Below are 12,482 nucleotides of genomic sequence, written 5' to 3' on the forward strand. Positions count from 1 at the left end.
TTTCTTGAATGTTTTTACAAATTTAAAAAAAATCAAAAGCAATTTCAATTTTTTTTATTTTTAAGAAATAACTAATGCAAAATTGTAAAAAAAAGTACAAATAAAAATAAAATAACATCCGGCCTATGAATTGACTTAACTAAAAGAAATCCCGACGTCCCTAGATCAAAAACAAAAACAAGAATTTTTTTCTCACGATATTACTTAGGATTGCGTGGTAACCGTAAAAAAAAATTTGCCAAAAGATCTCAAAACTACACCTTTTTCAAGTATAATTCAGGAACCATCACATGTAATTCGGATTAGTCAATTTAGTTTCAGAAAGCGTAAATTAAAATTTAGATTAGTCAATTGTCTTTCAAAAAGTGTTAATTGTAATTTAGAAACAATTACATGGAATTCAGAACAGTAAATAAATTCAATTTCATGTTACATGTAATCCAGAAAATATCAGTTGTAACTTACTGTGATCTGAAAATGAAGTTACACATAAACACGAATTATTTTATTTTCAGAATTAAAGAATTACATAAACTTGGTATTTTACAAAATAAATAAGATATTTTATTTTCAAAAATATTTTGATAATGTAATTTTCAAATGAAAATAACGAATTCTGAATTACAATTGACGAATTCTCAATTACAAATGACAAACACTTTCTGAAATACAATTGACTAATCTGAATTTCAATTTACGCTTTCTGAAATATATAATATAATAAATATCTTACGCTTTCTAAATTCCACTTGGAAAAGGTGTAGAAACTTGAAAATACGACAACTTTAAGATGAATTACAGCCTTTCAAAAGTCACCAAAAAATTTGGGAAAAATTTTTGTTCCTTTAATTTTTTGGAGTAGTGTAGAATATTGTAATTTTTTGAATTTAATTAAATACTTGAAAAAGATTGAAGAAGTATTTTACACAGATTTGCATGAACGTGTTTTACCAATAATCCAAATTATCTCTTTCGGTTAACTAATAATTAGTAACATTAAACGAACCGGGTGTTTCCGAAGGCTTTTCCAATTGAACTTTGCATCCAAAAGTGTATTTGGGAGAATTTTCATGTAAAACCTTGTCGGCCGTTGGTACGTTGTAAACATTGGGCGCTAAAGTGCAAATATTAACAGTTATTTACAAAATAACATAAATATAGGTGTGGTTGAAAAGTTAGTAAAGATATTCAAAAAAATGAGATAATTTGTAATGGTCTTTACGAAAAGAGAAGAAAATTGAAACTAACCCGGTGTGTCCGATGGTTTTTCAATTGGAGTTTTAAGACCGAAACTATATTTTGGGGAATGTTCATGCAATTTTTTTTCTGATTCTGGTACATTGTAAACATTGGGTGCTAAAAATAATAATGGTAAGTTAACATGGGAAAAACTAAAATAAAGCAAATAAAGTAAAAAACTAACCCGGAGTATCTGATAACCTATACAAAGGTGTTCTTTTCCCAAAGGAATAGCGATGAGCTTTCGACCTCTGAAGTGGTTTATAGGCGTTAGGTGCTGTGTTAACAATTTTAAATAACCTTTAACCACAATCTATGACAATTAGTCATTATTTAATTAATTAAATTTAATTTTATACTGTACCATTATCCATTTAACCCGCCTATTACCTAAATTGCAATCAATATATTACGCATTAGATTAAATCAATTAACAATTAATAGAGATTAAGGACTTTTTAATTAAAAATAATAATTAAGCTACAGTGAGGAAAGAAATTTCCCCGCCTACCTGGTGTGTCCAACGGTTTTTCGACATTTGTTTTTAAACCAAAAGTATATCGAGGTGCATTGTCGTGAATGACTTTTTCAGCTTTGTCAGGATCATAGTCCCCTGGGGCGGGAAAATTTTCAGGTTTGGCATCTTTAGGACGACCGTGCAAACTAACGGCAGGAGGTGTGTCTTTTCCTGAAAATTTTCAACAGTGAACATTTCAGCAATTTTTTCAGTTATTACCTTTTGCACTAAGACCAGTTACGTTATATTGACCTGGACCAGGTCCGATGCTGTCAATTTTGCCATTATGTCTAGCACCAAAACTAAAAGCCGGTGCTCGCCCACTTTTTGACTCCGATGTTCTTTTACCTGAAAAATGTGTGGGATTTACATGTGTGTCACAAATGTTTCTTTTTAATTAGTTCTACTTTTATATAATAACATATATTGAACAGTTTCGAGAAAATGAGGACTGTATGAGTATGTTGGCGTTCAACACAAATTATACTTTTAATTTCTAGAAGTTTCTACTCGTAGGATTTCTAAAACAGGAACTGATTACAGTCCACATCCTGCCCACATGGACAGATTCTCATTCTTTTTTTGGCGTTCCTATTAAATATTTATGTTTCAAGTTCGAAAAAATACATTCGAAAATGAATATTTTTTATGAAACAGTACCTATGTATGAAGGAAGAGACACACACGCTGGGCCTGGACTATTATATTCTGCGGCTATTGGGCCACGTCGTTTGGTTGGAGTCCATGGACGCTGAGTAAATCCTCCCATTTTCTTTAATAAACAGAAAAATTATTGAAGAACCAAATATATATTTTTTAAACATCGCAGAAAAATAATCAAAAATTAAAATCAATTTTTATTTACAGGGGGACACCTTTTTTAGTGTATTTTTTTTTAAAGTTGTAGCCTTTTTGTATTACAAACAAATTTATCAAAATTTTAAATAGCACCACCTCCTTTGTGATACCTCAGATAAAAAGTATTTTGACCAGGAATTCGGTTGTGTGTTTTGTTTGAGTTTTGAGTATTTTTATTTATGTTACGCAGAAGCCACTTGACCATTTTGAATACCTTTAATTTTTTTTCGTATACTTATTGTTTTTGGAGTGTTGTATTTTCAAAACAGAAAAGGTCAGTTTAATTTTAGTTTAAAAATAAAGCGTTACCTTTGTTTTCTGCATTTTATACAAAAAAATTAAAGGAACAAAAATTTTTCCAAAATTTTTTCCAAAATTTTTGGTGGTTTTTTAAAGGCTAAAAATTGGCGTATCTAGATTAAAAAACATTTGGAAGCTTTAAGTTTCTAGTTTTGAAATTTTTGGGCAAAATTGTTTTCTGTGCTACAGTTACCACGCAATCCTAAGTAATATCGTGAGAAAAAAATTCTAATTTTTTTTGTTTTTGATCCACGGACGTCGGGATTTTTTTGGTTAAGTCAATGTATTGGTCGGATAGCATGTTCGTTCACCTTTAATATGCTTTTATCATAATCTCTTTACGTCAATTTGTCGCTGAGATATATAACTTTAAATGAAAAAGGATCCTTTTGCTCAGCAACCAATGACCACAAGAATAGTGTTAAAACCTGGGATAAATATCTTACAAGATTCTTTTATAATTTTTTGAAAAAATTTTTTTTTTCACTCTCAACATAGATTTAAAAGTAACTTTTTGCGTTGTTTTAGTAAATCTACCGCGTATTCACTAATATTGATGAGAAGACTAATGTTTTTTTGATTTTTTTTTGAAAATCCGTAAAAACATTCATGCTTAATTTTTGAAAAAAACATTCATAAAAAAGTTTTAGTTTTCAAATTTGTAAAAAAATCAAGAAACAATACTGACTAATTTAAAAAAAATCAAAAATATTTTTTTTAATTTCTTTTGATTTTTTTTTAAATTTAAATAATGCAAAATTGTAAAAAACAGCTGAAAACAATTGTTTTTATTCATTTTGACAATGTTCAGAAAAAATATGTGCAATTATTCCTTTAATTCTTTTGTAAAACTTTGATCAATTTGTCCGAGAAAACGGTGTGATGGATCGATTTAAAAATTTACGAGACTATGAGAGGTATATTCAACTGTAAAAACACCTTAAAACATAAGTCTCCCCATCAATATTAGTGAATATGCGTTAGATTTACTAAAACAACCAAAAAGTTACTTTTTTCTCTTTTATTTAAATCCAGGTTGAGGGAGAAAAAAATATTTTCTTAAAAATCATAAAAGGATCTTATAAGACATTTATTCCAGTTTTTGACACAACCCTTAAATTCTCTGTGTAGTCATTGGTTACTGAGATATCGGTGATCAAAGACAAAAGGATCTTTTTTCATTTAATGTCAGATGTTTCAGCGACAAATTGACGTAAAGAAAATATGAAAAAAACGTATTAAAGGTATTATTACATGTACCTAATGTAACCTTATAAAAATCAAACAAAATTGAAAAAAACACACAGCCAAATTCCTGGTCAAAATACCTTTTATTTGAGGTATCATAAAGGGGGTTGTGCGATTTAAAATTTTAAAGGGGTTGTCTGTATTACTAAAAGGGTAGATACTACAAATTTCAAAAGTACACTAAAATGTATCCCTCTGGAAATAAAAATTGTCTGGCGATTTTCTAATTTTTTAAGACAATCACCCTGTCGAAAACCTTTACTAAATGATTTAAACAAAAATGTGAAAAATGAAAAACAAAATTAACAAAACCATTCACAAGGAATTGATTTTTTCGATAAAATCAGAAAATAAAGTCATCACATGTAAAATATCGTATTCACAGTTTCATCTCTGTTTTCACTGAAAAGATAGTATCAAAATTTTTACACTGATTTAGAAATTGTGTGATTCATACTATTTTGAATAAACATACGGGTGTTCATTTGTCTGTTGTAAAAATTAGGTGAAGGTGAAACATCATGAAGGTAATGAAAGTAATTTTTATGTATTTATTGGGATCACTTTGGTGTAAAAATAAAGGTCGAATTTGCATACCATATTTGCCAAAAATTGGAGATAACATCATTTAATACATAAAATAAATAAATTTTTTCCATGTGATCATAATTTCACTCTCCGCGGACGAAAAAATTAAACCGTAAGCGCTAAAAATAGCAAACATTATACATAAATAAAAATGATTTTATGTAAAACATTAATAACGATATACAGGTGTCAGAATTATACATACAAGAACTGAGTCATCGCTCAACAAGTTATGCTAATATTTATCTAAATTTTAAATGCTATAACACTATGACAATACTTTCACTAAAAAATGCCGAGGAAAAATAATCTAATCAAATACTCACTGATTTACAACCGGTGCCGTCATGACACGTTCTGTTTATAATTAAGCACACTCAACACTAGAGCATTATTCAAAAAATGTAGGTATCTAGAAAAATCTAGTCGCGTTCTATATTATTGGGCGAAATATCTGCAGTTTGGAATATAGGTGCCAGGTACCATATCTTTCTATTTTATATCCCAGCCCGCTAAAATCCTTAGCAAATGTTGTTTCAGCAAGTATATAAGGTAGACGAGGATGGAAAATAATCATGACTTCAGTGATTGCATGCGAGGAATCGATCAATACGTCGTTTAAAATTTATAACCAAATAAAGAGCTTTCAGGAAAGCTAAACTAATTTGTTGGCATATTGGAATTTTAATTATTTTGCTAAATAAACTATAATATAAAAATTAACTTTCAAAAAGAAAACCAAAAACCTTAAAATAAACCCCCAATAAATTTGTACTTTGGTGTGCTTTAAATTTTACTTTTTTTTAAAGTTTTTTTTGGTAAGTCTTAAAAAACAAGTACTTACGTACATTAAACTAACGATTACGTAAAACGGCACTTACTTTTATTGTGTTGTGGGAAATTTTATCCGAATAATAAATATGTCAAGGCGAACACTCAACCCCGAACACAGATCCTGTACTAGTTTTAATCACGTTTTAATTCAAAATCTTCAAAACTGCTTATGTAAAGGTCCCCACCATAAGAAAAGGTAGACGGCACTCCGGAGAAATTAGCAGAGAGGTGGATTTAGAGGACAACAAGCGATCGTATTGATGACCATTTATGTCTATGGTAAGTTTTGAAATGGTTCTTTTACATTGCCTACGTCATGTTTTTTATGGTGCTGCAAGGAAATTATGTTGAACCACTGCACTGGAGAGAGCTGATATCTGATTCAAATCAACAGTTTGCGAATTTGTGTAATGCTATTCATTGATCATTTTGAGAACATAACAATTCCTTAGTTTAAATAAATATTGGAAATAACAAGTTTTTGTGTAAAAGTATAAAATGAAATAAATTCAGAATTGTTGTATTGGGAGGATATTACGTAACTGGCCTCTGTTCTGTACAAAAATACCGACAATGAGCGGCAAAATTATGAAATAATTATATTAAAACTAAAAATATTTTCTCTAAAAAAATCACAATTATCCACTTGTTTTTTTAGAAACCCCTAAATTTTAGCCATTTCGATAGATTTTTTAATAATAACACTAAAATATAAAATGACAACAAAGTTTTCGAAAAAAAAAATTTTTTTTTAATGAACTAGTAATAAACTTCCCTTGTTTTTGGAACAATAAGTGTTAACGTAGAATAATGAAAAGTTGTATAAATTCTGAATAATTAACATTTCAGTATTAAAAATTTAGGAATTTTGATAAATTATTGTTGACAATAGAGCGGAAGCATATTAGATTTTTATGACGTTCTAACAGATTGCTCTTTGCAAGATTTCGCTTGGCAGATCATTTTCTTTTGTCAAGTAGAATTATGGCTTAATCACCAATTAAAACGAAAATTACCAATAATCGTTTCAAGCATTTTTTACTAATTAATTCTAACAATTTGTATTAAAAAAATTAAAGACAATTTATCATAGATATTAAATTTATTTTTTAAAATTAGTTTGTGGAATCTCACCTACATACGTCAAAAACAAACCATATCAAAGCATCAAATTAAAGTGTACCTACCTAATTACGAGTATCTTTCCGTTTATTATTACTCTATACAGGGTGAATATAAAGTAGGAACCAAGCGGTTTTATTTTTAATCATTTGCCTCCAGCAAATAATAATTAATATAAATTAAAGTAATATAAAAAATGTGATCGTATTTTCAGAACGAAATTTTGTTTTGTTTTTGAGTTATGCGATTTTTTTTTGTGAAAATTGCAATTTATGTGTAAAATTTTTTTTGAAAAAATAAAATATAAAGCCGATAGTTGTAATCCTTAAAAAGGAAATTTCGAAAAATTTTATTCTTGTTAAATTATCACATTTTTATAGTACTTTATCACTCATCAATTAGTTTTTTCAAAAAATAAATAGTTTAAGCAAAAAATGTTTGGTTCCATACTTTTTATTCACCTGGTATGTATAGAAAAATTTTTTACCTACCTAACTTGAAATATTTATTTCTAATATTAGACTTAGGACACTGTATTTTTTTAAAGTACCTACTCTAATAACAATAATTAATTATGCAAATGTATACCTTATTAGTTGCATTTAGTGCTTGTTGCAAAGTTCCGGTATGTATGTACAGTCGAACAAAGTGAAAATGACGCCTCAATAAACCAGTCGCTTCTAACCGCAAGCAGGTATGATCGTAAATTTCGGATTGTAAACTAGTCGTAGTTTCAAGATAAATTCTTTTAGAAACCAGTTTACCGAAAGCGAAATTAAAATTTAATTCAGAATTAAACTAATTCGAATTAAGTTGCCATTTTTTGCAATTGCAAACGTCAAGTTAAATTATTTAACAAACATTGACAAAAAATTGAAAAACAATAAAAAATTATAATTTCCACATAATAGTTTGACAAATCTTGTATAAACTGATTCAAATCTTATTTGTTTCGAGGTCAAAAACTTAAAAATTAAAAATTTCAGAAAATAAAAATAGGTAAGTTATTAATTTTTATAAATCATTTAAAATATTATTGTTTTACATAAAATCAAGTTTAAAATAGAAAAAACCTATTTCGTACAAAAATTGTTACTTAATTTAATTTTGGAAAACAGTTTATCTAAAAAATGTATTACATTAATAATAATTTGTTTTTTGTCAACTTCATCTTATCAATGCATAATTTTCTTTAAGGAATGGTTGTTAAATTGCTTATTTAAAAAACTAAACATGTTTATTTAATTTAAAAGTACTACAATTATCAAGAAAAAAATTGTGTAGCAGAATTAAGATATTTCAAATAATTTTGCGGTATTTTCCTGGTTAATTAAATAATTACCTACACTTTGTGCCAATTTGGCGCCAATCTTTCATTGTTGATGTTTTTTCTGTATTAAGAGTAAGTTTAAGTTGTAACTCAGATTCTTCTTTTACACAGAAATCAAGGTTTGTGACCTATTTCATCTCAAAAAACGCAGTTGCGACGTCGTGGGGCGTATATGACCATGATTTGTTCTCAGCAACTTAAACGAATTATAAACTGACTGAATTTTCGTAATACCTTGGAAAATCAACAAAAAAAATCAAATTTCAAATGTGTTTTCTTGGCTTAAAACGATTAAATTAAATATATAATTGAATAAACAATAAACTCTCTCGCCATTGATAACATTGGAACAAAATTTTATGATTTCATTTTCCAATATGTAGAATTTGCTACATTTTTTATACTGAGTTTAAATTTTAACGGTGTACACTCAAGTTAAAGACCTGTAACACATGTTTCAAATTACTGGCGATCAAGATCAACCAATATAAAATCTTGTGGGCGCAATCATGATGTCAATGAAACTGTGGTAGGCTGGACCATGAGTCACACAATTTGGAAAAGCATAAGCCATCCATATATAGATTGAAAATTAAACCATTAAGGCATCAATATCATGAAATTATATTTTGACATTAGCTAACGAAGCACCAATAATGAGAACACTTATTTTAAAATTGACTTATAAAATTTAAAGTAGGTAAAACTCGCGTATTTCAGAAAATGGTTAAAATGTATTAGATAAAGTGAGGAGTTACAAACCTTGCTCGGAATTAGTGGGTAGTCAAGGTCAAATTTAACCTGTTTGCAACTAACACAACTGCTAAAGGGCAATAAAATAAATTTTCAAAAAAATATTACTCGAACTTAAACTTATTATGTTATAAAAATAAAGTGACCTAAAATGGTTGTTTCAAATTTTCACGGATTTTTTTTAAAACTCTTTTTTTTAATAAATACGAATTTGGTACTCTTTGAATCCGGTTTCAGTCACAAATCACAATAAAAACGCAAGTATAACTATATTTATTTTTTTTTATTTCAAAATAACTGCAATAAAGGTACACTCTATTAAACATCAAATTAATATAATTGCAGTAACACCAACTCATAAAATTTGATACCTAACAATCACAGAACTTTAAAATTCAAATCTCCATAAAAGTTAAATTACAGGTGTTCAAAATTGAAGATTTCTTTTGATATTTAACAAAATCTGAAAGAGAAATCTAGTTCTGCACTTGGTGCAAAAGAAAACCGGACTATCTACACATATCACAATTACAACGATGATAAACTTATACTAGACATATGAATAAAGTACATAAAATAACAATGTTTACTTTGTAAAAGAATATAAATGCTATAGGCGTATAACACGTATCAAAACCAGTAAAAAACCAGTTACAATCTCGCTTTACTATCATTTTTTATTGACTGACTAGAATCCACTGCTCCATAATTCACAAAAACTTCGTCATAATTATTTTGATAAAACCCTGATGTTGGCGCACTCACAGCTCCTTGCTGTGGTGACACTAAGTTCGCATATTCATTATCGCCCCTTGGAATAGTGTACATGCTACGTCCCCTGATCCTCCGACTTATTGAACTACCTGAAATATTATGTCTGTATCTATTCAACATGTAGTGTTCAAAATACTCACTGACAATCCCCAAATGTTCTTGTATATCTCTGTGGACATCTGAAACGTCCCACATAGCAAGAAAAGCCTGACAACAAGACTGATTCAAGCCAGACCTTGCATACGGCTCATAAGAGAAACTGTAATGGTGTGCTATTGAAGCCATACACATTTCAATGCAGATCAAAAAATCCTAAATTTTTTCATAAAATTTATGCCACAGATAATGCAAATACAGGGCGACAAAAAAAAGTCACGTTGTGACAAATCAAATGCACTAAAAAAAAAATTAAAAAGTCCACACACTTTGAACTAATTTTTTTTCTAATTTAAATGAATTTAAAATACTTTTACTTTAAAAAATCATTACTCAATAACTATTAGGCCGATTTCCTTCAAATAAAGACCATTCTAAAGGCATGGACTTGCCCTTTAGAATGTTATGAAAATTGAAATTGAATATTGGCAAACTTTTCTTCGAACAATACTCGAAAAAGTTCGAAGTAAATCGAAATAATCTAAGAAAAACCCTACGAGTATTTTTTTTTTCATCATTATCATCGTGTAGGACATCTCTTTATTAGTTGTAATCTAAATTTTTTAAATAATATACCGAATAGTTTTTAAGATATGATTTTTTGAAGTTCAGGCACAGATTAGTTGCTTGCTAATCTGTGGTTCAGGTATTGTGTCATATAGGAGAAATGCATGTTAATCTTACTTAAAATTGCATTTTTTTAAGTTTATTATAAGACTCTTCTTTTGTTTAAAAATGGTCAATTGCACCTTCTGTGTTTTAATTACAATAAACAAAAACTGTTTGTTTACTTAAAACAAGTAAAAAGTACATGCGTACTAATTAAAGCAAATAAAGAGTTTTTTTGTTGTAAAAATGACCACTGATCATTGAGCAAAGAGGATCTAGAAGTTTAAGGCACGAGCCTTAAATATAAGGGCAAGCAAACCTTAACTTCAAAAAATCATATTTTAAAAACTATTCGGTATATTATTTAAAAAAATTGGATTCTTACTAATAAAAAATGCTCTACACGATGGTAACAAAGAAAAAAAAATTACTCGCAGGGTTTTTCTTAGATTACTTCGAACTTCTTCGAACACTGGTCGAAGAAAAGTTTGCCAATATTCAATTTCAAATTTTATATCATTCTAAAGAGCAAGGCCATCCCTTTAAAATGGTCTTTATTTAAAGGAAATCGGTCTAATAGTTATTGAATAATGATTTCTTAAAGTTAAAGTATTTTAAATTCATTTAAATTAGAAAAAAAAAACCATTTAGTTCAAAGTGTGTGGATTTTTTGAAATTTTTTTTAGTGCATTTGATTTGTCTCACTGAGACGAACAAAATGATATAAAATTTGTCAAGTTGTCACGACATGACTTTTTTTGTCGCCCTGTGAAATCAAACCTACTTGCAAACGCGTTGATAAGCTTAAGCCATCATCTGTTGAATCTTTGGAATTTGGTGTGATCACATTTGTATAAACTAACATATCTATAAGAACGCCTTGACTACAAAACATTACTTTAAAGTGAGTAGTTTCATCATAACAACTTACAAAAATGAGAAGAAAACGACAGCCTTAATACACAAAAACTTTGGTAATGGTTTCATTGGTCTCAGTTCTGCTATGTTAGCTTTATAAAACATTACTAAACAGTACATGGCCATAAACTGTGATATGTTGTTAACAGCAATCAAATATGGGAAAGCTACATTTCCCTTAAATTCGCCGTCGCCGTAAACACCAGACACTTTGCAAATACTAACAAATTACACATTTAGTAAAGACACACAACTGAGTAAAACATACAAAGAAATGGCAGTGGTTAGAGGCCTAACAACTGTGTACTGGAGAATTCCGTGTTTGCAAATGTGGACAAATTCTCTAAAAATTGTATAAAAAGAATATTTGAATTAGACTAATTCGGTTGTTTTACCTTCCCATTTCCCAATCAGGTAAACAACACAGTGGGAAAATGTGTTTGACTTGAGGTTTCAGTTCCAAACTTGCTTCTAAATCCATTTCCATGTTTAAATAATTCAACAAAAATCTCATAAAATTGTATATTACATAAGCCTCATAGCATTCTCTTAAACTGTCTACATATACGGACTGCTTGGGGTAAATAAGACCCAACCACTACAAGACTTGTCATCATAAACTTTTACACTTGTTGAAAACTTACTGCATTGATCGCATATATCGGAACCATCCACAGTATCCTAAAATAAAATAAATGCGTCAATAGTAAACTAAACTGATAAGCTCTTCACAATCAATTACGATTTGTTCAGAGCAGTATTACCTGATGATATGTTTTTGTAATTTAGGCTGGGTGTAATGTATAACATGCTGAATAATTTCCCACAAAGATAAAGGAATAGCAACCCAAACGAATATTCCAGCAATCAAAATTTCCTGATCTCGTTTGTTAAACCCATCCTCCAACGATTTCACTAAGAATAAAGGCACAAAAACAAGAGCTGCTAAAGCGTAAATACAAATAACCAATGGCCTTATCCATAATCTCCACCGGGCTAAACAATTAAAACAAATTTCGAACGGCATTTTCGAAAAACATTTCACATTTTTGACACTTTTTTGTTATGGCACTTTTGACACTTGACAGATTTTGACTAGAGGAGGTGCGACATCTGGAGGGGAGTTGAAGCAATAGCGACAGGGTCGGACTAAAGATAATTTTTATCGAACTAAAGGGTTTTTACATCACAAATCTAGTTTTGATCATTTTTTTTTGTTAGTTTAAAGGAGTCCTG

General features: G+C 29.1%; 2 protein-coding genes across 5 annotated transcripts in view; both read right to left on the reverse strand.

Moving 5' to 3' along the window:
* The window catches only part of LOC123005832 (outer dense fiber protein 3), an 8,339-nt gene extending 2,536 nt beyond the window's left edge, over window positions 1–5,803 (reverse strand). Inside the window, exons 1-7 of one of the 4 annotated variants that reach the window (XM_044399829.1) lie at window positions 5,632–5,803; window positions 2,417–2,528; window positions 1,976–2,104; window positions 1,751–1,927; window positions 1,424–1,516; window positions 1,249–1,356; window positions 1,007–1,114 (exon numbers count right to left, since the gene is read on the reverse strand). In XM_044399829.1, the coding sequence (XP_044255764.1) occupies window positions 1,007–1,114; window positions 1,249–1,356; window positions 1,424–1,516; window positions 1,751–1,927; window positions 1,976–2,104; window positions 2,417–2,525 (724 nt within the window). In that variant the 5' untranslated portion in view covers window positions 2,526–2,528; window positions 5,632–5,803. The remainder of the gene's footprint in view (window positions 1–1,006; window positions 1,115–1,248; window positions 1,357–1,423; window positions 1,517–1,750; window positions 1,928–1,975; window positions 2,105–2,416; window positions 2,529–5,631) is intronic. The other 3 variants (XM_044399827.1, XM_044399828.1, XM_044399830.1) reach the window with 3 other exon arrangements.
* Window positions 5,804–9,053: 3,250 nt separating this feature from the next.
* LOC123005831 (transmembrane protein 184C) lies at window positions 9,054–12,353 on the reverse strand. The gene is made up of 8 exons (XM_044399825.1): window positions 12,011–12,353; window positions 11,891–11,927; window positions 11,642–11,844; window positions 11,515–11,589; window positions 11,260–11,466; window positions 11,113–11,212; window positions 9,704–9,875; window positions 9,054–9,652 (listed from the first exon to the last, which is right to left on the reverse strand). Exons 1-8 carry the CDS (start codon window positions 12,271–12,273, stop codon window positions 9,441–9,443), a joined length of 1,269 nt encoding a protein of 422 aa, XP_044255760.1. The 5' UTR covers window positions 12,274–12,353; the 3' UTR covers window positions 9,054–9,440.
* Window positions 12,354–12,482: the final 129 nt, after the last annotated feature.

This window comes from Tribolium madens, unplaced genomic scaffold (assembly GCF_015345945.1).
Source record: "Tribolium madens isolate multiple individuals breed KSU strain unplaced genomic scaffold, Tmad_KSU_1.1 Scaffold_20;HRSCAF=117;Tcas5.2_LG4, whole genome shotgun sequence".
NCBI lineage: Eukaryota > Metazoa > Arthropoda > Insecta > Coleoptera > Tenebrionidae > Tribolium > Tribolium madens.

What these genes read in the sequence shown, in the direction of transcription:
- LOC123005831 (XM_044399825.1), bottom strand. Translation starts at nt 12,273, where the DNA reads ATGCCGTTCGAAATTTGTTTTAATTGTTTAGCCCGGTGGAGATTATGG. An exon ending in TTACAAAAACATATCATCAG is followed by an intron (nt 11,928 to 12,010) that starts GTAATACTGCTC and finishes ATTTTATTTTAG; the next exon opens with GATACTGTGGATGGTTCCGA. An exon ending in CTAACCACTGCCATTTCTTT is followed by an intron (nt 11,467 to 11,514) that starts GTATGTTTTACT and finishes GTAATTTGTTAG; the next exon opens with TATTTGCAAAGTGTCTGGTG.